We start from the raw sequence: 27309 nt of genomic DNA on the forward strand, positions 1-27309 counted from the left end.
ATTCCTCTTTCTCTAAAAATCAATCAAAAACATATACTCAGGTGAGGATAAACAAAAAGTTAAAAAACACCAACAACGATAGCCATCGTGAAAATGAGTTACATTTCACGTCATATTTAATGGTTTAAAGGAATAATTGAATAATCAGAAGAGAAACTATTAACTGCAATATACAAGCCCATTCTGCTATAGTATGTGGGTTTTATATTAAACGTATCAATAATTTGTAAATTTTACACTTCAAAATATTTATTATTCCTGATACTTTAAAATCAACTCCATGTAATAATTTATGCACAAAGAAATGCATCCATTTTATCTGTTTCATATAATGAGTTTTGACAAACGTATATACCACAATCACTAAATAGATATTTATCTTACTCCAAAAGGATTCCTGTGTCTATTTGCAGTCAGTTCTATCCACACACATATCCTCAGTGCCAGGCAGCAACTTTTCTCTTTTTTTTGTCATTGTAGATTTTCCTTTTGTAGAGTTTCATATAAATGTAATCATATACTATGCAATCTTTTGTGTCTGTCTCCTTTTGCTCAGCTAAAATTTATGAGATTCATTCATATTGTGTGTACAGTAGTGAGTTCTTTTCCATTGCTGAATAATATTCTATTGTATGAGTACACTACAATTTGTTTATCCGTTCACATGTTGATGGATTATTTTCAGGGGTTACTATGAATAAAACTGCTGTGAACATTTGTGTCCAAGTCTTTGTGTGCACCTATTTTCCTTCTCTTGAATAAATAAATACCTAGGAATGAAATTTATGGGTCATATGTAAGTGTATGTTGATATTTTTAAGAAACTGTCAAATCATTTACTCAAAGTTGTATCTCTTTAGCCATGTATGAGAATGCCAATTGCTCTACATCCTTGCCAACATTTAAAAATATTAAATGTAGTGATATTGTCCTAGCTGGCTTGGCTCAGCGGATAGAGCGTCGGCCTGCGGACTGAAGGGTCCCAGGTTCGATTCTGACCAAGGTCACATGCCTGGGTCGCGGGCTCGATCCCCAATGGGGGGTATGCAGGAGGCAGCCAATCAATGATTCTCTCTCATCATTGATGTTTCTATTTCTCTCTCCCTCTCCCTTCCTCTCTGAAATCAATAAAGAAATATATATTTAAAAAAAATAAAAATATAAAAATATTAGATGTAGTGATATCTCATTGTGTGTTTAATTTGCATTTCTAATGACTAATAAGACTGAGCATCTTTGCATGTGCTACTATTTCTATATCTTCTTTGTGAAGTGTCTATTGAAATCTTTTGCTTACTTAAAAATACCAGGTTGTTGTATTATTGAGTTGTAAGGATTCTTTATATATAGTATTCTGGATACAAGTTCCTTATCAGATACAGTGTGAGTATTTTCACTTTTTAAATGGTGTCATTGGAATAACAGAAGTTTTACATTTTGATGAAGTTCCATCTGTCTTTTCTGATAAATGCCTTTTATTGTCATTGTATCTAAGAAATCTTTGCCTTCCTCAAGGTTCCAAAGATGCCATTTTCTTCTAGAATTTTATAGTTTTAGCTTTTACGATAAGGTCTATGATCCATATCAAATTAATACTTGTCTATGGTATAAGATAAGGATCAAGGTTCATTTTGTGTGTGTGTGGATATCCAATTGACTCAGCACCATTTGTTGAAAAGATTTACCTTGAAATCTGTTGAAAATCAGTTGACATATGGGTCTGGACTGTATTCTGTTTCAATGATTTGTATGTCTATCCTTATGCCTACCTACCACACTGTCCTGTAAACTGTGGTTTTATACTAAGGCTTGAAAACAGATATGTATGTGCTCCAACTTTGTTTTTTCTATGCATGTATTTCCATATAAATTTGAGTCACCTTGTCAAATTAAATATTTTTTTCTTCTGGGATTTGGGGATAAATGGCAATTTTAACAATCCTGAGTCCTCTAATTTATAAGCATGAATAGCTATTTATTCAGGTTTTTAATTTCTCTTGGCAGTTATTTATAGGGTTCAGGTCTTGTACATATTTTAAGTTTATCCCTATATATTTCATGTTTTGGGATGCTGATGAGCACTATATGGTTTTATTTTTCAATTTCCAGTTGTGCTTTTCTACTATGTAGAAAATGATTGATTGTTACACTGACCTTGTATCCTGCAACCAGAGCCAGTAATTTTTTTTGTAGATTCCTTAGGATTTTCTAATCAAACAATGTTATTATTTGAAAATAGTTTCACTTCTTCCTTTGCAATTTAAATGCCTTTAAAAATAGTAGTTCACAGTGTTCATCAAACTTGAACAATTTTGAGCCATTATATATCTTCCTAGGCGCATCTCAAACCCCCTTCCCCTATTGGAATGTCTTCCTCAAAATTATCTAAATTCTCCTTGGAGACAGCATGGAGGGACCTGGAGAGTATCATGCTAAGTGAAATAAGTCAGTCAGAGGAAGACAAGTATCACATGATTGCACTCATATGTGGAATCTAAGGAACAAAATAAATTGATGAATGGAATGGATTCAGAGACATGGAACAGAGTGGGGAATCTCAGAGGGAAGGCGGGAGAGGGTGGGTGGGTGGGAGGTAATCAACCAAAGACCTTGTATGCTTATATGCATGGCCCATGGACACAGACAATAGGGTGCTGAAGTTGGGGGGCGGGCACGGAGGGGGTTAATGGGGGAAAAAGGGGGATATACTAGTATGTAATACTTTCAATAATAAAGAATTAGTTTTTTAAAAAGACAAAAAATGATCTAAATTCTCTGGAGCAGGCTGGTAGTACTGCCTGGGCAATGGGCTGAGAGCCTGGATCACGACCCTCCTGGACCAGGTTCCTTTTTCTCCTCTTTGGTGCCGTCCCTGATCTTCTCCTCCCGGTGAGGATGGCTTCACACCCTGAGAAGCTCAGGGAGCTGGGTCTCTAGTCCTCAGGTGGCCGCTCTGACTGTGGCCAGTAGGAAGGCCGAACAAGCGGATTGCTTCTGCTAGCCTGTACAGAAAATCTTTTGCTATTTCTATATCTTCTCTGTGAAATGTCTATTGAAAGCTTTTGCTCATTTAAAAATACCAGATTGTTGTATTATGAGTTACAAGGATTCTTTTTTTTAAAAAAAAACAACAACTCAGTAGGCATTTCCCCTACTGGGGATTAAGCCCGAAACCTGGGCATGTGCCCTTGACCGAAATTGAACCCAGGACCCTTCAATGCCCAGGCAATTGCTCTATCCACTGAGGCAAACTGGCTAGGGCAAGGATTCTTTATATGTAATATTCTGGATACAAGTTCCTTATCACAATATACATTGTGAATATTTTCACTTTTTAAATGGTGTCATTGGGATAACAGAAGTTTTACATTTTGATGAAGCCCCATCTGTCTGTTCTTTTCTGATAAATGACTTTTATTGTCATTGTGTCTAAGAAATCTTTGCCTTCCTCAAGGTTCCAAAGTTTCTGCTTTCTTCTAGAATTTTATAGTTTTAGTTTGTATGATAAAACTTTTATCAACGGAGTTCAGGAACCATCAGAAAAGTGCTAACGCGCTGATTTGGGGTGACTCAAAATGTTTCAGGCCTGTAACTGGTTTACACATATCTCACAGCAACCTCATGAGATAGATTTTTAAATTCTCCCCATTGAGGAAACTGAGGCATAGAGAGGTTTAGTTGCCCACAACTAATAAGACCGGTGGAGCCAGAAATTTGGAATTTGAATTTCAGTACCCTGACTCCAGAACCTGCCTTCTTAACTGTGTGCTTTAAGAAAAAATAGGCAAGAGCTATTAGGAGAAAGTGTGGGTATTTGGAGGCAAAAAAAAATTTTTTTTAAAGGAAAGAGATATAGGGTGGAGAACGGTGGGCTACTATTTTTCCTGTGGAAAAGAGTTCTTGTTAGCCCTACGTCTATGGATTCTCTGTATCTATTCAAACTTTTCTCCTTTGGTGTCTTGACATGTCCATTATTCTGCGCATTTAAATTAATGCCCTGAGAACCCCTGGCTCCACGGAATCCACACAAGTGGGCCAAATCCTGTGTTTCCGCCATCCATGCCCCACAGGCCAGTAAAAGTGCAACGGGGTTAAGCGGACACAACTTCCCCAAAAGCTCTTAAGAATGGGTCCGGCGGGAAGATCCCAGCACCTGTCTCCGCGTCCCGAAGCCGCCGTGGGAAATGCGGGCGGGGCGTGACCACGCTAAGCCCCGGTGAGCTCCGCCTGCCCCGGGGCACCGGCGGGGCGCACGTCGCCAGGTACGCGAAAACTAGGGCGTCTTCCCGAGAGGAGGTTCCCCCAGTCCGCGAGGCGGACAGGTCTTCCGTGGGCGCCTCGAAATCACACTCCGGGCATCGCTCCCGCGCTCCGGGCGGGGGGCCGGGTCCCGCCTCGCGCGCGCTCACGAGGCCGGGGGCGGGGCGCGCGGGGTGCCGGCCGGGGGCGCCCGCTCCTCCCCCCGCGAGCGGCCGGGCTGGCGGCGCCGAGCCCCCTGCGCGCGGCCCATGGGGCGCCTGACCGAGGCGGCGGCGGCAGCGGGCAGCGGCGCTTCGGCGGCGAGCTCGGCAGGGCCCCCGCCCACTCCCCTGCCCCTCTCGGCCACCTCCCCCGGCTGCGCGGCCACCATGGCGTTCAGCGAGGAGGACGGCACCAACGGCGGCGCCTCGGAGGCCGGCGAGGAGAGGGAGGCCCCCAGCAGGAGAAGGCGCCTGGGCTGGGCGGCCACCGCCTGGCTCACCTTCTACAACATTGCCATGACCGCGGGGTACGTGCGCCCCGAGGGTCCCGGCTCTCCCCCAGGCCCTCCCCGCGCTGCTGTGCCCGTTACTCCGCGCCCGGGGCGGCGACTGGGTGGTGGGGGGCGCCCCGCTCCGGAGCGCGCGGGTGGGGCGTACGGAGGTGTGTGCGGGGCGGAGCGCGGCGGGGTGGGGGGTGGTCCCGGCGCCGGGGGCCGCGGTGGGGGGCCGCGGGGGCCGCGGGCGGAGGCCGTGGGGGAGGGGCGCGGGCGCCGCCGCCGGCGGGTTGAATGGAGCTGGGCGGGGGATCGCCGTGCGCACCGGGCATTGCCTAATACGGTGCCCGGCGTGGCGGCGGCCGCGGGCGCGGGCCGGAGGTTAAGTATAGACCCGGGCGGCAGGAATGCGGGGCCGACCCGCGGAGGAGGAGGCCGGGCCGCTTCGGCCCTACCGCCCCGGCGCCGCCGCTGCTACCGCCGTGGAAGAAACGCGTGGGTCCGGTCACCCCGGAGCCCTGAGCGGTCCCTCCGGCGGCCCACACCAGCTTTCCCGACCGCCGGCCCCTCGCGTGCTTTTCCGCGTGTTGCAGATCGCTGGGTAGAGTTTTCTTAACTGTTAATGTCACCACGATTTTTTTTTTTTTTTTTTTTTTTAAGCAATCGTACTCTCTAGACTAGCGCTGACTTGGTACGATTTAAAAGAAAAAAAAAAACCCTGCCTTACTGGAGCGTGTCTCTCGTGCCAGCATCGTTAGGGCCCCGCGCTCCCTTATTGACACCCTGTACTTGGTCTCTGCCTTGGAGTTTGTTAAGGTGACACAGTGCCTGTGGCTCTTCAGGGACCTGTCAAAGCTACTGAAGCCGCTAAGAGCATGCTCTTCCCTTTCTCAGTTGCGTTGCCTTTAAAAAGAAGTTACTTTCCACATGGCCTGGACCTAACCTGTGTAAATGTGGGGAAAAGTTTAAAGCTTTCATACAAAGTTGATAGAAAAAATGTGATTGTCAAAGTTTTAATAAATGATTTGACACAGTACTGAGTATCTATTATGTGCTTAGTGTACTAGTATAATCCTGAACACCAAATACAGTTCATAAGAAATATAATATTTATTGAGGACTTACTATGTGCGAGGCACTGTGTTGGTACCATCTCATTTTTAATCCTTTACAATCCTGTGAGGGGTATATAATATTATATTTAATAGGTTAGGAGACTGGGGCACAAAGAAATTAAGGAGCTTGCTCGCAATCACACAACCAGCAATTGTCAGACGTGTACTTCAGCCAAGTCTGACTTCTTCTTCACCTTTCCGCTTTACTAAATTTTATTATCTTGAAAGTGGAAAACTAATATGTTCAAAGCAACCGGAGAACAATTGAGCACCCACTACGTGCTGCTGCCTTTAAATGTGGAGACTGAAAGAATCCTCTCTTCTCTGTGTGATAGTCTCATCCAGTTAATAAACATTTATGGAACACCTGCCATGTATTACCTGGTCTGCTGTCCCTTCTTTTTCCAGTCCAGCCTTTCTTTAGAAGGCCAAGTTACCTTCTAAGAAACAAAGGTCAATGCATAACTCCAGTTCAATGCCTTACATGACTTGCCATTACCTTTACCATAATCAAAGGGATTTAGGCTGTGTGCCATTCAAGACCCTTTGCACTGTGCTTCTGGATTTCCCTTTTCAGTTTTATTGCATTTGAAATTCCCTCTAATGCACAATGCCCTGAAAGCACCATGCATTTTAGTTTTCATGGCTCTCTCCATCTTTGCTCAGGCTGTTTTCTCTTTGTCTAATATCCTCCATATACCTCCCGTGACTTCTAACCAAGTCACTCTGTTGAAGTGTTCTAGGTCTCTTCCTTGACCTGGAGCAGAATTAAATGCTCTCTCCTCTGTGTTCTCACACTTCATTCCTCTCCTTTCTACCTGCCCCAGCAAATTACTGCTTGTCTGAAACTTGTCTGTCTCCCTGCCTATAGTGAGAAGGTCTCTTGTTATTTTCATCTCTGTTTAAAGGTAAGGATAATTGAAATGGAATAATCTACATAACTAATTCTTTGGAGTTTTTCTAGAGATATTGAGATTTGAAGAAGGAATAGGATTTGCATATGTACAGGATAGATATTTCAAGTGAGATAAATTCTGGAAATAGGCATGGGATGTAAGAAAGCTTGGTATATTATCTTGATTTAAGTGGAAGGTTGGGGAATCCTATATAATAAAGAGGTAATATGCAAATTGACCATCATGCCCTCACAAGATGGCTGCCTATGACCAGGCCGGCAGGGGGGTTAGTGAGGGACGACCAAATGATTGAACAGCAGGCTGTGTGGGGTGACTAGGCCAGCAGGGGGTGGAGGTGCGTGAGGGGTAACCAGGCTGGCAGGGGGGGGCAGTAAGAGGCAACCAGGTCAGTGGGGGTGGGGTAGTTAGGGGTGACCAGGCCAGCGGGGGGGGGGGGTACAGTTGGGGGTGACCAGGCCAGCAGGGGGGCCAGTTCGGGGCGATTAGGCTGGCAGGGGGGGCCAGTTGGGGGCGATTAGGCTGGCAGGGGGGGCAGTTAGGGGTGATCAGGCCAGCACGCAGAGGCAGTGAGGGGCTATCAGGCCGGCAGGACGGATGGCAGTTAGGGGCAACCAGGCAGGCAGGCAGGTGAGCGATTAGGAGCCAGCGGTCCAGGATTGTGAGAGGGATGTCCGATTGCCGGTTTAGGCCCGATCCCCCGAGGGGTTCCGGATTGGAGAGGATGCAGGCTGGGCTGAGGGGACCCCCACCCCATGCACAAATTTCGTGCACCGGGCCTCTAGTAGTGACAGATAAGGTTGGAGAAGTTGTTTTGGAAGTGGGACACCAAGATTTACATTTAATGGAGTGGATAGCAGAGGGTTAGTTGAGGGTCTTTTTGTTTCTTCATTGAACTTGCTTATTTTGTTTTTATCTTAGCAGAACTTTGGAGTGTTTATTAGTTTTTTGTAATAGTTTTGAAAACAAGCCTATATAATAATCCTATATAATAAAAGGCCAGAGGTGTCATGACTGAAATGACCAGAGACCAGATGGCCCCTCATGGGCTGGCCCTGCCCCCAAGCAAGTGGTTAGGGGCAATCAGGCAGGCAGGCAGAGTGGTTAGGGATAATCAAGTAGGCAGACCAGTGGTTAGGGGTGATCAGGTAGGCAGACCAGCGGTTAGGAGTGATCAGGTAGGCAGGGGTCACTGAGGGGTAAAAGGGGGCATCTATAATACTTTCAACAATAAAGACAAAATAAAAAAAATACACACACACACACACACACACACACACTTCTATCACTGCAAACAATGAGCGTGCATGACTAACAAATACTTTTGAAACTGTTAAGTGCATTGTTCTAGGTTAAGTAAGTGACGTAATATAAATATTTTAGGCCCTGTCCTTGAAGAAGTGTAACCTGGGGCATTTATATATGACAATAAAAGACAAATGAAATACATCTCTACAGAGGTGTCAGGTCAGATAGGTGGGGGGAATCAGAATCAAAGCTTTGTGGGGGAGACCATTGCATTTCAGCTGAGCTTTGAAGGATGAGTAGGATTTATTCGGCATGGATGGGGAGACAGCACGAGTTAGGATATAGAGGTTTACCATTGCTGGACGTGCTGATGAGGCAGCAACAGAAGGGCTGAAGTATAGGGAGGGAAATGGAGATAGAGGGGTAGCTTGGGCCACTGCAAAGGCTTTTTAAATGCCTTGCTAACACGTTTGGACTTATTCTGTAAGCAGTACGGGAAGGTGTTGATTAAAGGTTATGTTTCACTCCTTTTTAACTGGTTAACCTCAGATAAATTACTTAACCTCTGTGACCCTAAGTTTTCTCATCTGTAAAATTGGAACAGCAGAGCTTTGCTAAATTATTACAAAGGAATAAACATATCATGGATATGAAGTGTTCAGCAGAATTCCTGACACACAGTGGATGTTTAAAAATGATAATTCCTATTTCTAGTGGTTGATTTAAAAATGCACTTCCTGCAGAAAGAACAACTATTTAAGATAGTTTCACAGTAAACATAGTATGAGTTATTAGAGCACCAAACCCACAATTCAGGCTACAGTTGTTCATATTGAAAATAATTCAGTAATTCTTAAATAATAATACAAGAATAAACTGTTTGATGTACTCACAACTGTAAACCCGCTTTTGCCTCACCCTGTATAAGTTTCCCAAAATGGTAAGTAATAGACATATATTTATTCCTGGGGACAGAACCATGCATGGATTTACCACAACTTGTTTATCCGTTCATCTGTTGATGGACATTTGGGTTCTTTCTTGTTTTGGGCTATGACAAACCTATGGACATTCATGTACAGATTTTTATATGGATACATGCTTTCATTTTTCTTGGGTAAATGTCTACAAGTGGAATGGCTGGGTCATATGGTAGTCACATTCTTGACTTCTTAAGAAACTGCCAAAATGTTTTCCATTTTCATGGTCAGTGAATGACAGTTCCAGTTGCTGCATATCTTCACCAGTACTAGGTATGGTCAGTCATAGTTTTAGACATTCTAATTGGTATGTTGTGTTATCTCATTGTGGTTTTAATTTCCATTTCCCTGGGGACTAATGACACTGCACATCTTTTCATGTGGTTACCAATTGTTTACCTTTTTTGGTATAGTGTTTGTTCAAATCATTTGCTCATATTTTATGGGGTTGTTTAATTTTCTGTTAAGTTTGAGAGTACTTTAGTCTGGATACAAGTCCTTTATTAAATTATGTGACTTGTAAATATTTTGTTCAAGTTGTGGCTTAGCTTTTTATTCTCTTCATAGTATCTCTCAAACAGCAGAAGGTCTTAAAGGTTAAAACATGGATTCGTTAAAAAAATGGGATAATGATATTATGGTTATGTTGGTTAAAAACAATGCTCTTAGAGATGCATAATAAGCATTTATGAATTATAGGATGTATGATTTGATTCAAAATAATGAGGGAAGAGTGATAGTGGGAAGAGAAATGAATAGAGGTTTGGATGAAACAAGATTGTACATGGACAATGGTTTGAAGGTGGGCAATGGGCACATGATACCATTCTCTATATCTTTGTATATGTTTGAAATTATTTGTAATAAAAATTTAAAAAGCAGTGTTTATTTTATTTTTTTTTAAAAGGAGATATAGATAATTAAGTTCTTCAAGAAGCAGGTGGTCTCCAAGAAATCTCGGGAGAGAAAGAAGCATGAGAAGACAGCTAGAGGAAAGCTCCTCTCTCTATAGGGTTTTTCAGGGTCATTATAGCCATACTGGCATGAGAACGAGGCCCTGTGTTTAGCAAGTGATGGCATATATCTCCTGTTACAGCACTGTTCTGTTGTCTCCACTTACTAATTTAGTTCCTTGAGGTAAGAACTATCCTGTTTACCTCGAATTCCCCAGCATCTAGCACACTATCTGGCTCAGCAATAAATGTTGAACCTAAAGATGAATGAATAAACAGATGAATTAAGCAAGTAAGCAAGGAACCTTCTGCAAGTGAAATACATGTTTATATTTTCCCACGAGAGTATTTTATCAAAGACTGAATGTATCTATTTGGGTTCGTGTTTGGGTAATCAATAGCTCTGGCATATTAAAAAAAAACGAACAACTTTTCAGAAAAGAATTTCTAAACGCAGAAGTTCTAATTGTTTTTGGAACACTTTTGGTTTTATTACACTTACTAAACTGATGGATGTAGGAAGTCCAAAATTAGGTAAAGGTAGGGCACTTAGGAAAGGTTGTGATGGTAGAGCTTAAGGAGAGAGGACTAATTAGTTTAGATTAGTTCGCAGTGGTCGGCAAACTCATTAGTCAGCAGAGCCAAATATCAACAGTACAACGATTGAAATTTCTTTTGAGAGCTAAAATTTTTTAAACTTAAACTTCTTCTAACGTCACTTCTTCGAAATAGACTCGCCCAGGCCGTGGTATTTTGTGGAAGAGCCACACTCAAGGGTCCAAAGAGCCGCATGTGGCTCGTGAGCCGCAGTTTGCCAACCACGGTCCTAGCGTATTTACTGAAAAACAGATGAGAGGTTAGTGTAGATGGTTCAGTGGCCCTTTCTAACCCCACAGTGTTAATTTCCTTTATTTTAAACAGATGTGTTATCATACTATACTAGTTGGTACAATACTGCCACCTATAGAGCAGCAGTAAAACTTGTTATAAAGTTATAAGGCATGGATTTTTATATCATCCTATTTAAAAATATAGTAAAACCTCAATATAATGGATTAATTCGGGCGAGGGGGTATCTGTTAAAGCTGAAAATCCATTATATAATAAAGTAGGTTTTCTGAATATGTATGTTAAGAAATTGACAAGTTAGTTTTTACTTATGCAGACACGTTTATGTAATGACAAGTAAGTATGAAAAGTTTAATTTCACAGAAAAGTTTTCTGTATGTATCACACTAATTTACATTTAGGCTGAATAGGTCTAGTAAATGTGTGCATTCATCAGTCACTGTGAGTAAACAAATACACACTTTTGGGGCGTGGCTTAGTGCCCATGGGAACATAGGCTGACATGCATTAAAACTGCTGTAGAAAGACACACTACGGGACAACAGAACCAATTACCGTGTGCAATTCGATGTAATCACGTGCTAATCATTCACTGAACATTGTCTTCCTGGTGTTAAATTGTATGAGTTGTTTGTATGTTGTGGAAATTAATTCCTTATCAGATGTGTCATGGGCAAGTGTGTCTTCCATACTTTGGGTTCCCTTTTCATTTTGATGGTTTCTTTTGCTGTGCAGAAGCTTTTTAGCTTGATGTATTCTCATTTGTTAATTTTTTCCTTTGTTTCACCCTAGGAGATGTATGAGCAAAAATTCTGCTATGTGAGACGTCTAAGATTTTACTGCCTATATTTTCTTCTAGGGTTTTTATGGTTTCGTGACTTAACATTTGAGTCTTTTATCCATTTTGCGTTTAGCCTTTGTGTATGGTGTAAGTTGGTAGTCTAGTTTCATTTTTTTTGCATGTACCTGTCCAATTTTCCCAACACCATTTATTGCAGAGACTGTCTTTACTCCATTGTATGCTCTTGCCTCCTTTGTCAAATATTAATTGAACATATTGGCATGGGTCGAATTCTGGGGTCTCTGTTCTGTTCCATTGATCTACCATATATACCTGTTCTCGCATCAGTACCAGGCTCTTTTTATTACAGTGGCTTTGTAGTATAGTTTGATGTTTGATATTGTGATCCCTCCAACTTGGTTCTTTCTCAAGATTTGCTGAGGCTATTCGGCGTCTTTTTTTGATTCCATATACCTTTTTGGAATATTTGTTCTAGATCTGTGAAATATGCCGTTGGTATTTTAATGGTATTGAGTTGAATGCATAGATTGTTTTTGGTATTATGATATTTTAATGATGTTAATTCTTCCAATTCATGAACAAGGTATATGTTTCCACTTATTTGTATCTTCCCCTATTTCCTTTTTCAGTGTCCTATAGTTTTCTGAGTATAGGTCTTTTACCTCCTGGGTTAAGTTTGTTCCCAGGTATCTTATTATTTTGTTGCAGTGGTAAATGGGATTTTTTTTTTTAGTTTCTTTTTCTGATAGTTCATTATTGGTGTATAAAAATGCCATTGATTTCTGGATATTAATTTTGTATCCTGATACTTTGCCATATTCATTTATTAAATCTAGTAGTTTTTTTGTTTTTGTTTTTGGTGGAGTCTTTAAGATTTTCTATGTACACTAGTAATATCATGTCATCTGCAAATAATGACCATTTTACTCTTGCCTTTCTGATTTGGATGACTTTTTTTTTCTTTTCTTGTCTGATTGTTGGGGCTAGGACTTTCAATACTATGTGGAATAAGAGTGGTGAAAGCGGACATCCCTGTTTTGTTCCTGATCTTAAAGGAAACGCTTTTAATTTTTGCGCATTGAGTATGATATTGGCTGTAGGTTTGTCATATACGGCTTTTTTATGTTGAGGTATGACCCCTCTATTTCCACTTTGCTGAGCGTTTTTATCATAAATGGGTGTTGACTTTGTTGAAGGCTTTTTCTGCATCTGTTGATATGTTCATGTGATTTTTATCCTTCATTTGGTTTATGTGATGTATCACATTTATTGCTTTGTGAATATTGTACCAGCCTTGCATCTCCAGAATAAATTCCACTTGGTCATGGTGTATGATCTTTTTAATGTATTGCTGGATCCGATTTGTTAATATTTGGTTGAGGATTTTAGCATCTATGTTCATCAGTGATATTGGCCTGTTATTTTCTTTCTTTGTAGTATCTTTATCTAGTTTTGGAATTAGGATAATGCTGGCCTTGTCAAAAAAGCTTACACTCCCTTCTCTTGAATTTTTTGGAGTAGTTTGAGGAAGATAGGTGTTAGTTCTCCAACTTGCCAGTGAAGCCATCTGATCCAAGACGTTTGTTTGCTGCGAGTGTTTTGATTACTGCTTCAATTTCATTAGTTGTCATTGGCCTATTCTGGTTTTCAGATTCTTCCTGATCAAGTTTTGGAAGATTGTATGTTTCTAGGAATTTGTCCACTTCATCCAGGTTGTCCAGTTTGTTGGCATATGATTGTTCATAGTATTTTCTTAAAATCTCTTGTATTTCTGTGATGTCAGTTGTTACTTCTGATTTTATTTACTTGGATCTTTTCTATTTGTTTCTTTTTTTAAAAAAATATATTTTATTGATTTTTTTACAGAAAGGAAGGGAGAGGGATAGAGAGTCAGAAACATTGATGAGAGAGAAACATCAATCAGCTGCCTCCTGCACACCCCCCACTGGGGATGTGCCCGCAACCAAGGTACATGCCCTTGACCGGAATTGAACCTGGGACCCTTCAGTCCGCAGGCCGACGCTCTATCCACTGAGCCAAACCGGTTAGGGCTCTATTTGTTTCTTGATAAGCCTGGCTAAAGGTTCATCAATCTTGTTTATCTTTTCTAAGAACAAGCTCTTGGTTTCATTGATCTTTTGTATTATTATTATTATTTTTAGTCTGTATGTCATTTATCTCCACTCTGATTTTTATAATTTCTTTTCTTCTATTTACTCTGGGATTTTCTTGTTATTATTTTTCTTATTCTTTTAGTTTTAGGGTTAGATCATTCATTTGAGCTTTTTCTTATTTCTTGAGGAAGGCTTGTAATGCTATAAACTTCCCTCTCAGGACTGCTTTTGCTGTGTCCCATATATTTGGGGTTGTTGTGTGACACAGCAATTGTTTTTACTTAATGAAAATTGTAAAAATATTAATTGATTCTTATTAATGATTTTACTTATAATTATACATAGTTATGTATTATGTTTTTGTATAAAGTACATATTTATACAGCTTTTTACCTTAAGAAGTCACTATTTGATTACTTTATAATAAGTTTATTTTTGGTAATAAACCTGATTTTTTTCAGTCTGTCATTTTATCTGGTGGAACCAAAGATACAGTGGACATTGTTTGGTTTCAAATATGTTCTGTTCATCCCCTTGAATAGTTCATGTAAAAGTAATATTTATTTCTTCCTCAGATTTTAAAAACAGAATAACAAATTGAGAGCATAAGACATACATGTTATTATTATTTAAAATATGGCATTCTTTATAGGAAGATTAGTTGTATTCATTTTGACAAAACTTTATAAAATACTTTCATTTTCTCTAGGTGGTTGGTTCTAGCTATTACCATGGTGCGTTTTTATATGGAAAAAGGAACACACAAAGGTTTATATAAAAGTATTCAGAAGACACTTAAATTTTTCCAGACATTTGCCTTGCTTGAGGTAAGTTTTCAGTGATTCTATTTTTTGTCATTGTAATATTTATTTGAAAATATATTTGTTGAGCAAAAGCAATTTTGCTGATTACATACCTACCACCTACGGATTCATTTAAAACCAATGTCAACAGGGATTTATTTTATGTTGTATGGTACTGACTTGTGATTTTTTTATTTGCTTACAGATAGTCCACTGTTTAATTGGTGAGTTTTTTATTTAATTTTTATGTTTGGTATAAATTACATTGAAGACAATGGTTGACTTGTTTTTCTCTTTAAGGAATTGTACCTACTTCTGTGCTTGTGACTGGGGTCCAAGTCAGTTCCAGAATCTTTATGGTGTGGCTCATTACTCATAGCATAAAACCAGTAAGTGACATGAACATGTTCTCTACTTGAGCCTGCAAGACAGCTCTTTTATTAATAGGAATCTAAAATATTAGTACTGGTATATTTCAGGAAGCAGAATCATTGGACAAAAGAAAGCTTGGGTTTCGATTTAAGTGTGTTTGTCCATTGACTCAATGAATTAGTAGAATAACTTTGAAGCACAAGCAAAACTAAATATTAGCATTTTATATTCATAATATACTCTCCTCTGGTGTGTTCCAGTTTTTAAAATTAATATTACTATGCTGTCAGTTGGTTAACTGAAAATTTTCTACTGAAGTTATGTATATTGTCTTTGTTTATGTAATTTGAACTTGTCAGTGTAAACCATTAATTTTCCTCATTTAGCATTGAGTGTTGTAGCAACACACATAAAAAGTAAATGTAGTTCTGGAGATATGAACAAATGTCAACGACAACAAGTTAGAAGGGTTAAGGAACTTAGGGAAAACAAGCACGTTATTTATTGAGGCATGACAGGAGAGAGACCTGAATCTAGTTAATGGCTTAAACCCTTTTAGACAAACAAACACATGCTTACGATGTCAAGACATTGGGCCTTTTAAACCCATGACAAGCATTTCCCAGATGGGCCCTTCTGACCTTCTTGACAGCCTCTGGAGTCTCCTGTCTACTTGAGGACAGATCTCTGGCCTCCTTTCCATTCCTCAGATGCCTTTCTCTACTTGGGATGATACTTAACCTCCCTTCCATTGCCTGCAAGACTCACTGCCCCCTCCCTGTCTGCATGGGGACAGATTGTTGACCTTCTGCCCTTTTATTACTCTACACTCTAGCTCTCTTGACCAGTATCTTTCACTCAACTTACTCTATCCATCTGATCCCTAACCAATGACTGCCATACAGAGAACAATGAGTGCATGCCACATGGAGAGCCAGACTTTTAATTCAGATTGCTGTGTAGTTTAAAAGTAGGAGTCGGACATTAACAGTATAAAAGAGAGACTATTCTGGACAGGGAATGAATATAACAGCTGGGCCAGGACCACGAAGAGTCTGAAGCTGAGAAAGAAGAAGGCAAAGACAGAGTGGCCAACATTAACTGGAGAAAAGAATTTGAAAACAAGCTAAAGGTGGCTAGTCCCCAAGAGAAAAAAGATCCATATGCTTGCTCTTTTTTTTTTTTTTTATCCTCCAGAGGATCTCTGCCTTAATGGTACTATTTAATTTTATCCAACTCTTTAATTAATTCAACCAACATTTATTGAGTGCATTCTACACACCAGGCACTGTGTTAATTTCTGGATTTACAATGAATAAGGCAGTCCCAGCCAACGTGCTGAGGATCTGGCTATTAGTAATGCAAATACAGTTACTGCCTCACGGAGCCTGTGATTGGGATAGATACTAGACAAGTTGTTGCACAAATAATTGTTTGATTATATTAACGTTAGTGCTTTGAACCAAGAGACCAGCATGCCGGGCAATATACTTCGGGACTTAGCCTGACTTAGGGAGTGAAGGAAGGCTCCCTGAGGAAAGAATGTTGAGTATTGATAGGTATACAAGAGTCAGGTAGACAAATTTTAGTACAAAATTGGCAAGTGTTATAATACAGATATGGACAAAATACTGTGAGAACAAGGAAAGTGAGCAAATAACTGCTCAGGGTGAAAGGAATTGTTTGGGAAAAGTTTTCCAGAGGGTGTGATATTTTAGCTGGATCTTAAAATATGAGGTGAGAAGGGGTTTTCTATGGGATTAGCATTCTAGTTAGAGGGAATAGCATTTGTTAAGGCATAAGTGTTCAGAGCATGTTCTGGAAAGAATACAAAGTTTAGTGTCACCAGAGAGGTGTTGGGGATTTGGGGTGGGGCTGGGTCAAGTGTTTGCAGATGAAGTTGGAGGGATTTCTGAGCTCAGATTATAAAGAACCTTGAACTTCATGCTCAGGTGGTAGGATTATATCCTTTCCTCTTACATAGTGGGAAGCCAATGAGACTTAAATCACAGGACTAGCTGCCTCCAATTTTGTTTTCGTTTGTTTGCTTCTTTGTTTTGCTTTTAAGAGAAAACTTTCTCCCATGAAGAGAATAAAGCAGTGGAGAGATTTTTTAGGAGGCTGTCACGATAGTCTGGATGAGAGTTGATAAGGCCCTGGATTCAATTGGTGGTAGCAGGGCCAAAGATGAGTGGTCAGATTCAAGAGTTAGTGCGACAGTGGAATGGGTCTGATTTGATGACTAATAGAAAGTCGGAGGGTTAGATTGTTCCCATGCTGTTTTGAGGGGGCGATGTTGCCCTGGGATAGCTGAGTTACTGGCTGGAGTGAATTGTGAGAGAGAATCCAGTACAAATGTGCCTATTCCTGTGCTGAGGATATACTGAAGTTGTGTGTTTATAATGAATTAGGTAGTGGTGACTGCATTTGTTTTCTGTATTACATCTGTCTAACCCTACCATTCCATTATAATAAAAGACACACAGTAAATAAGATAAAATATCTTCATGGAGAAAAAAGCTCAAGCTTAAACGACACTGTGGATTTCTCTGTCATTCTGCAGATCCAGAATGAGGAGAGTGTGGTGCTTTTTCTGGTCGCGTGGACTGTGACAGAGATTACTCGCTATTCCTTCTACACATTCAGTCTTCTCAACCACTTGCCATACTTCATTAAATGGGCCAGGTGGCGATGCCTTGTAATTTAGTTTCTCACAGTCCTGTGCATGCGTATTTTGTTGCTGAGCTAACACCAGAGAATTAAAATTTGTGTTTCAGCCCTGTAATGCCAGGGTGCTGTTGTTTTGCATTCTTAGCAAAACATTGTAAGTTGCATTCTAAAGGCTTAAATTAATGATCAGAAAGAAATAATATATATTTTTAGGAAATCAATATAAGATAAATTATATTAGTACCCTTATGGCCTAAATTGGTCATTAATTTACTTTAAAAGCAAAATATACATTTTGGAAATTATATTAGATAAACAGTGTCCCAAAAACATGGCATTTTGTCTGATTGGTTTAAATTATCATTGATTTAAATGATAAAAATGTATAAGATACAATTTTTAGTACCTTATACATACAATGTCAATTTTTTGTATGTATAAAATACTAAGACAGACATTGAAAAAGTCACACTTACTTGAAATTGTATTATTTGGACTGGGAACAAAATTTATATTTTAAAGGTTCTAAATATATATATCCTAAAACAATTTTTAAAGCAAAATATATATTTTTTTCTTTTTAAAGGTTGAATTCTTTGAGCAGTTGATATTTTACAAAATTATTATAAAAACAAGATGGTTCTTTGGAGAACAAACCGCAAAGCATAGATTTGTTTGCGTTTTCTGTTGTACTTATAGTGGCAATAACATCAATAACAACTTAATGTGCTCTGCACCAACTGCATAGTTGAAATGCAGGCACGAGCACAACAAAATCCCTGTCCACTCAGGATGGAGGAGGCAGAAAACAAAACCATTAACAGCTCTGTGAAACGCCAGGGGTAAGAAGTTCAAGGAGGCACAGGATAAGAGATGTGCATCTTGTATACATCTACCCCATGTAGGTAGGATAAAAGGATTTCACAGTATTTCCATTTCTTTACATTTGTCAGTTAAACTACAGAAATAATACGTTTTCTTTGTAAAAAGCTCAAATAGCACAGAAGTTTGTAGAATAAACACAGAAAGTTTCTCTTTGTGCTCTGACCTGACCCACTCCCTACCCCTCGGACGGAAAAAGAGTGGCGTTTACCCATCCAGATTTTTTCATATTATCAAAAAATGTGAACACAGTGTGAGTTTTTAAAAACATAAATAGGATGGCATTATACTTGTTTTTTGTTTATATGTTGGAGATCTCTTTTTTTAAAAATATGTATTTCTTTATTGACTTCAGAGAGGAAGGGAGAAGGAGAGAGAGATAAAAACATCAATAATGAGAGAGAATCATTGATTGCCACCTGCACACCCCCCTACTGGGGATCGAGCCCACAACCCAGGCGTGTGCTCTTGGCCGGAATCGAACCTGGGACCCTTTAGTCCGCAGGCTGACGCTCTATCCACTGAGCCAAGCCGGCTAGGGCTCTTTTTTTTTTTTTTTTTTAAATCACTATAGGTATATTTAGATTTAGCCCTTTAACTCTTTAATATTCCATAGTATGACTGACCCAGTTTTGTATTGCTAGAATTTAGATCATTTTCAATTTTCAAATGTTATAAATATGGCATCTCAAATAATGCTATATCCATATTTCTGTTGTTTTTTAAAGCTCTGATATTTATACTCATACATTCCTAACTTGTTTGAAGGTAATCTATAAGCTGGTGTCAGGTTTGTTTTTGATCTTTATATTTAAAAGCCTATCACTCTTTCTTTAGTGACTACTTTTTTTTTTTATAACTCATCTTATGCATGTTCACATATAATAAATAAGAGTATATAAACCAAAAAGAAGGGAAAAAAACTTTTAAATTCCTTATAATCGCCCTGCACAAGGATAATCACTGTTGTGTTACATAATTTTTTAGACTTTTAAAATATTTTCTAGTTCTTTTTTCAACATTTGTGGCTTACCATTTTGTATGTAATAAAATTCTTTAAAATTATAATTTGAGCTTAAACAAATTGTCTGTCTTAAGAAAGTTCCATTACCATTTATATGTGTTTGGTTGGTTTTATTCCTGTTGTATCTGAAAACTTACTCACTTTTGGTGATTGGGCCCATCATAATGTTGGCGGTTTGAAAGCTGTACTCTAATCCTAGAATACTTGTGAGTGCCATTTTGCATGACCTCAGTCTTTCCGACCTCTAACACCTTTAAAAATACAAATTCATGATATAGTCCTTTTAAATTTGCTGTATTTATAACATTTGTGGAAGATAATGGTCTTGAATATTTTGCGTGTCTGCCTTTTGGGATGATTTGCATGTTTTGAATTTCTGGAAAAGTTCACAACTGTGCCATAGCATGTTAAAATTTGCTGTTCAGAAATCCTTTGTCAATTGCCTTAATGTTAAATAAGGTATTATAAAATCTCTCAAATTTGAAATGCACATGTTAGCATAATACATCATGTCAATTCATTATAATCATGAATTACTATATTTTGTGTCAAAAATTGTAAAGATCCCAACTGTCTATGTATATATTTGCCAACCCCCTTAAGGAGCCTAAAATCATATTTGTACTTAAGTTCAAATATTAAAGCTATTCTCAAATAAAGCTCCACTTTAGAAGTGCCTTTTTATTTATAACTAGTTAGCCTACTGTGACAGTTTAATATAACTTGATCCTATTTGTGTTAAAAGTGTTCTTAGAAAAGTCCACCAAACAGATCATTGTATATTGTTATGTTTTCATATTGATTTCCAGTTTAACTTAAAAAATACATTCCCTTCAAAAAAATTTAGGTGAAGCCGAAACCGGTTTGGCTCAGTGGATAGAGTGTCAGCCTGTGGACTCAGGGGTCCCAGGTTCGATTTCGGTCGGGGGCGTGTGCCTTGGTTGCGGGCACATCCCCAGTGGGGGGTGTGCAGGGGGCAGCTGGTCGATGTTTCTAGCTCTCTATCCCTCTCTCTTCCTCTCTGTAAAAAATCAATAAAATATATTAAAAAAATTTTAGGTAAAAATTAGGAATCTTTAAGGAACATTATGTCTTTTTCTGAATGGTAGTTAAATCATACTGCCATCAGAACTTAGAGAGTGATGATGTAATCTTTTAAAAACACAAAGTCAAATAAATTATACAATTTATTCCCATTTTATTAAAAATAATCACTCTTTAAGGCTTTAAATGAGTTTATTATAGGAGTGATTTTTTTTCTACTAAAGAACAATGCTACCAAAAAAAGCTGAGAATCATATAAAGTTTATAAAAATGACTTAAATAAGTTTGAATGTTTTACTTGAAAAAGGAATATAATATGTTCAGTTATATCATTTTAAATTGAGATAGGAAAATGATATTGGAAAAGATTGATTTAAATGATACACAAATAACTACACAGACTGGAAAAGAAACCAGGTTAGATATACTAAAGGAAAGGAGCGGGTAAACTGGGACAGGAAAAGGATAATTTTTCTTTCTTTTTTAAAAAATACATATTTTTATTGATTTCAGAGTGGAAGGGAGAGGGAGAGGGAGATAGAAACATCAGTGATGAGAGAGAATCATTGACTGGCTGCTTCCTGTACGCCTCACACTGGGGACACTGCTTCCTGTACGCCTCACAGCCCGCAACCCAATTGCCATGCCAACGGTCAATCACCATGCTGGCTGGGCCATTTTTCTGTCTTTACTAGTTAATCTATTTTGGCAAATAATTCTGTCCCTATCCACCATCTTTTATCCTTGTATAACTGGCATCCTATATAATAAAAGCCTAATATGCTAAGTGTCCGGTTGGCTGGTCAGCCATTCAAAGTATAATATGCTAATGATATGCTATGGCTGCTCAACCGCTCGCTATGATGTGTACTGACCACCCGGGGACAGATGCTCCAACTGGTAGGTTAGCTTGGTGCTGGGCTCTGGCTGATCGGGTCTGAGCAAGATGCCGAACATGCCCTGGAGCCCTCCCGCAGTCCCTTCCCGGCTGGCCAACCTCCTGCGTCCCTCCAGGCCTGCACCCTCTCGCAATCTGGGATCCCTTGGGAGATGTCGGAGAGCCAGTTTCGGCCCTATCCCGCAGACCAGACCGAGGGACCCCACTGGTGCACGAATTCATGCACCGGGCCTCTAGTATAGGAATAAGATTGTCTCTAGGCTTCTGTCATACTGACAAATTTTACTTTTCTTTACAAATATTTCTTAATGCCAACAAAATTATTAAATAAAATATGGATTATTTTTCCACCAAAAGTTTGACCTTAATTTTCGGTTACACAATGACTGACTTGGAGAAAAACTATTTTCTTTAATGCCTTGGGTCCTTGAGGCTGCTGCTCCTGGACCAGTAGGAACTTGGAGACTGTTGCCCTAACTGTAGCATAAATGATGCCTGGCCTGCTCTATGTCAGGGAACTTGCCACAGTCCACGTGAACAAACTGATTTTTGGATTTTGAATAGAACTTTCTTAGTTCTATTTTAAGCAAGCTAAACTATTTTTAAAAAAGATATATATTTTTTATTGATTTCAGAGAGGAAGGGAGAGGAAGAGAGAGAGAGAAATATCAATGATGAGAGAGAATCACGGATGGGCTGCCTCCTGCACTCCCCCTCCTGGGGATCGGCCTGCAACCCAGGCATGTGCCCTGACCGGAAATCTAACTGTGACCTCCTGGTTCATGGCTTGATGCTCACCCACTGAGCCACGCTGGCCAGGCTACCTAAACTATTTATTAATGTGGGAATTCAGGGAACAGCTTGTTGTGGAAGTAATTGTAGACAATTACTGGTTACTGATGCTTTAGCTGTTATTATCAGTTTTTTGAAATATTAATTCTCTTTTAATTAGTAACCACAAAGGGTTTTCCAAATTCCTTCAAATAGGTAATTTCAAGGTTTAGATGTAAAATTAGGATCATAACTGGTCTTTTAAAGCACAGCATTTGAACAATAAATGTGTAGCTGCAGGGGAAAAAATCAGTCAGTTATGATTCCAGGTGTCAAAGAAGTTACCTTTAAAATACCTTACAAGCTTACATATGCTTTACAAATCAGTACTTAGATACTTTAACCATTTGTACACCATAAGCATCTATAGACGCAAGTGGCAGACCTTTTTAAATTAAATTCAAAATATCGTGGCAGTTAACTGGTCAAAATAGTTTAAAAACTGCATATACATGTAAAAATGTATACTACTTTAAAGTAAGTTGACTATTTTATGATCGTGCCATTTGAAATGGAAACTTGCTATGAGAAAAAGGATGGTAATTAAATTAATAAGCAAATGATTAAAGTAGGAAAAAAATTAACCTTTTTATGTGAAGTTATTGTAAATATGTATAGGAAGGAGAATTTTTAAGTTTAAACATAGCAGTAGCAAAAGAACCATGATACAAAATTCAATACTTATTCTAGAAAAATAACTTCGAGGTTTTTCTTTTTCCAGATATAATTTTTTTATCATCTTATATCCTGTTGGAGTTGCCGGTGAACTTCTTACGATATACGCTGCCTTACCATATGTGAAGAAAAGTGGAATGTTTTCAATAAGACTTCCTAATAAATACAATATCTCTTTTGACTACTATTATTTTCTTCTTATAACCATGGCCTCGTATATACCATGTAAGTATCTATTTCTTAGTACTTTGATTTAGCATATGCTATGAAAGTTTTTGGAGAGATATCATAATTGCTAGCTTAATAAGCAAGGAGAAGTAATAGCTTACAAATACATCAAAACTTCTATTCATGGAAATGCTCTAAAACTGGATTGTAGTGATGGTTACACAGCTGTATAAATTTACTAAACTAAAACTGTACACTTAAAATGGGTGAATTTTATGATATAAAAATTATACCTCAATAAATGTGTATATAAAAAATACCTCTATTCAATCCCACATATATTCATTTATATGAAACTAGAGGCCTGGTGCACAAAATTTGTGCACTGGCCGGCGGGGGGGGGGCGGCGGTGGTGGAGGGGGGAGTTGTGCACTCAGCCTGGTCTGTGCCCTCTCGCAGTCTGGGATCCCTCAGGGGAATGTCCGCTTAAGCCAGAAGGTGGACATCTCTCTCGCAGTCCGGGATCCCTTGCTCCTTACTGCCCACCTGCTCGCTACTCCTTAGCACTGCTGTGAGGTGGGAGAGGCTCCCGCCACCTCCACTGCACTCGCCAGCTGTGAGCCTGGCTTCTGGCTGAGCAGTGCTCCCCCTGTGGGAGTGCACTGACCACCAGGGGGCAGCTCCTGCATTGAGCGTCTGCCCTTTGGTGGTCAGTGTGCATCATAGAGACCAGTCGTTCTGGTAGTTCTGCTGTAAGGGCCACTTAGGCTTTTATTATATAGATAATTGAAGAGCTAGTGAGTTAGAAAAGGCTTTTTCCATGTTATGAGAAGAAAGTAAGTAAATTAATATACAAATTATTACCTTCTCAAAATTACTTAAAAATAAGCTAAGTATGATTTATTTTTTTTAAAGAAAAGATAAAGCATGGGTCAGTGAACTATTTTTAAGCATTTAGAGTTATGTATTTAATAGAAACATTTTATTCTAGAAAATGCCAGGTCATTTTTATCTAGTCATTAAGCATATACTTGGAGAAATCATCTAGGAGTACATTTAGTCTTATACCATTATGTGTTGCTCTGGAAAATAATGAAGCTACTTTTCTTAAAATATTTTTAGTAACTCAGCCTCTTCTCATCTCTCATCACCTTTCAATAGTTGCAATGAATTAGTGAGGCTTTAATTGCTTCATTTAAGCACTAATAATGATCAATGTTTAGGTCAAATTTTGATAGTTACTAGCAGGAAATAATGTAAAGCAAGGTGGTTAGTTACCCTTCTGAATAAAATTAGAGATTGGTGTCAGTGAGGGGAAAGGGAAATAAGAAAAGTTTATAGAATCTAAAGTCTACATTGATGCAGTATAAAATATGTCATCTAAAGGGGATGAACATAAAAACTGGCCAGCACCTGGAGGTCTCCAATTTTTAAAAATAAATTTTTATTGATTTCAGAGAGGAAGGGAGAGGGAGAGAGGGATAGAAACATCAACAGTAAGAGAATCATTGATCACGTACCTCCTGCAGGCTCCCTACTGGGGATCGAGCCCACAACCCAGGCATGTGCCTTGACCGGGAATTGAACCACAACCTCCTGGTTTATAGGTTGACCCTCAACCACTGAGTCACACCAGCCCAGCCAATTTGTAAGCTTTTCAAAATCAAAATTGACTTTGGTCAGGTAGTGTTTTTATTCCCCTCACTTGTGCCATTTCAGCCTGACTCTCATTAGGTTTTCAGCAGCATTAGCTCAGGAGAGCTAAGGAGTGGTACACCTCTGACAATTACTTGTGTCCCCTGCTTTCCCCAACACTCAGTGAACGGCAGCACATCCTGAGCAGAGCCAGACCTTGCTTCAGTGTCTGTCATATCATAGTTGCAGTTTCAGGGGTTGGGTTCTCATTCCTTTTGACCACTGAGATGTCTGCAAGAAAACCCAGGGCCCAACAGATCACGGTTGAAACCAGCAAACTAATAACTTCCGACCATGTGTTTGCAGGTGACCTGGGAAGCGTAGACCCCCTCCTATGCCAGTAGCAGCTTCTCAGTTTATTTTGCTGACATTTACCTGAGAGGCCCACTTGCTGGAAGATCAGTCAAGCCAGGGGGATGTTCTCCACTTGATTATTATTAGTAATGATAAATAATGGTGCTTTGCTTACTAAATTCTTTGCTAATTAAAAGTATTAAAAGTACTTTTTGAGTACTTATTTTAATACTCAAAAGAAGTATTGTTAGTTCTCATTTATCATGAGGACTTTATAGATTAGAGAGGTTAAGTGGATGGATTAAAAGTCACCCAGCTAGTAAAAAAGGTCAGGATTGGAACTCAAGCCTACACTTCTACTAAACTCGGAATGTTAGAGAAGCATTTGCAATCACTGGTCAGTTAGCTTTCAGTATATATGACCTGAATATATTTAGACCCCTAGGTATAGTATGATGGTTACGTATATTAAGATGAGTAGTACCTACTTTTGTTTTGTTTTTTGGCTCTCGAAATTTTTCTTTTTTTTAAAATATATTTTATTGATTTTTTTACAGAGAGGAAGAGAGAGGGATAGAGAGTTAGAAACATCGATGAGAGAGAAACATCGATCAGCTGCCTCTTGCACACCCCCCACTGGGGATGTGCCCGCAACCAAGGTACATGCCCTTGACCGGAACCGAACCTGGGACCCTTGAGTCTGCAGGCCAACGCTCTATCCACCGAGCCAAACCGGTTTCGGCAGTACCTACATTTTAAAAAGTAAAATCTGTTGTGCATTTTTGCTCCATTTGAGCCACAGACTAAAAATACTTATCTGAAGTTGCTGAAGCTAGATATTCAAAGCTTGTTTTGTCATTAAAGTCATTGGTTTGATTATTCTGTGTCCATTTTCAGGGATGTTTTTACATTTGTATTGTTGATAGTTAATGTGAATTTGTTCATCCATTAACGCTTACAGTGTAATTTAAATCATTGATTCACATTGACTCAGAATAATTCTCCAAATTTGATAGGGCAGATGACATTTTGTCTAACTGATCTAATACATGCACATGTATGTGCTTGTATAAAACAGACTACTCTTATACCCAGCCAAGAGGGGCCTCTGCTCTGGGCCCTGTTCTGGCTGTCCACTGATCACCGCTCCACCCCCCGCCTTCTAGATCACACTCTGGAAACCCGGGACCATGGAATTTGCTGTCCACATGGCACTGAGTGTACATCTAGGCACTGCATAGGCCTCCTCCCCAGTCTGTTCTCCTGAGGGTTAACCATGTTGGCAGTGTACACAGCCCTGAAATCCAGGTGTAGCTAGGGGCAGCTGTTTGTGAGGGGTACGGATGGAGGTATGAGCTGTGTGGGCTTGCATATCCACACATATATTCACAATACCCCTCGTGGTATAGGACAGCCAATGGAATGGAGAGCAGGGGCCAGGCGGGAGTTCTCCTGTGCTGGAATGTTCTGGCACAATATTCCAAATTGTTACTAGATTCAAACATGGCCTTCCAGGTCATTATGAAAGCTTATTTGTCAAGGTAGTGTTAAAGTTTGCTATGAGACCTCACAGCTTACACATTAAAGTATTTAGGCCGATGGTCTGTGGCCTCCATTTGTACTCTCACCCTGAGCTCTGTAAATACTAGGGGGTAGCAGTGGCCTCTGATGTGCTTGCTTTCAAACTTTGCCACCTTTAAGAGGTTTCAAGTTTAAATAATTTCCAACAATAGCTTATCTTTCTTTGTTTTCTTTTTTCAATGAAGTGTTTCCACAACTCTATTTTCACATGTTACGTCAAAGAAGAAAGGTGCTTCATGGAGAGGTGATTGTAGAAAAGGATGACTAAATGACCTCTACAAACAAGGTGCTTTTTCCAGAATAACCAGGATTACTTGAGTCCAAGTTTTAATAACAAGAATAAACAACTTCATGAAATACTACAGATTGTATTATTTCTTCAAATATAACTTGAGACATGTGGTGTTTGCCAATATTTGTCTTCACATTGTGCCAGGTCCATTTTCTACAAGAACTATGCAAGTATTTATCAACTCCTGGGTAGGCGGTCATCGTATTACTTGCAAAAACCCCTTTTGTTAGTTTTTTTTTTTTTTTTTTTAGTTTCACTAAATTCTTTTGCAACATATGCTCAAAGCTTTAAAAACCAATATTTAGCAATTAGTTTAGTGATTTAACATTGTAGTCCTGCCAGTAATAATTTATGAGATATTTATAAATGA

General features: G+C 39.3%; 1 protein-coding gene across 3 annotated transcripts; it reads left to right on the plus strand.

Moving 5' to 3' along the window:
* The first annotated feature begins 4142 nt into the window (after positions 1-4142).
* On the plus strand, positions 4143-27006 carry HACD1 (3-hydroxyacyl-CoA dehydratase 1). Of its 3 annotated transcripts, none has more exons than XM_054725943.1 (7): positions 4143-4262; positions 14420-14537; positions 14719-14737; positions 14814-14902; positions 17449-17570; positions 22956-23134; positions 26833-27006. In XM_054725943.1, exons 2-7 carry the CDS (start codon positions 14442-14444, stop codon positions 26913-26915), a joined length of 588 nt encoding a protein of 195 aa, XP_054581918.1. In that variant the 5' UTR covers positions 4143-4262; positions 14420-14441; the 3' UTR covers positions 26916-27006. The 3 variants fall into 3 exon arrangements, with proteins under 3 accessions (XP_054581918.1, XP_054581915.1, XP_054581925.1); XM_054725940.1 differs by lacking the exon at positions 4143-4262 and adding an exon at positions 4314-4768; XM_054725950.1 differs by lacking the exon at positions 4143-4262 and adding an exon at positions 5181-5336.
* The last annotated feature ends 303 nt before the right edge of the window (positions 27007-27309 follow it).

Source organism: Eptesicus fuscus, chromosome 2, assembly GCF_027574615.1.
Source record: "Eptesicus fuscus isolate TK198812 chromosome 2, DD_ASM_mEF_20220401, whole genome shotgun sequence".
In the NCBI taxonomy this organism is placed as follows: Eukaryota; Metazoa; Chordata; class Mammalia; order Chiroptera; family Vespertilionidae; genus Eptesicus; species Eptesicus fuscus.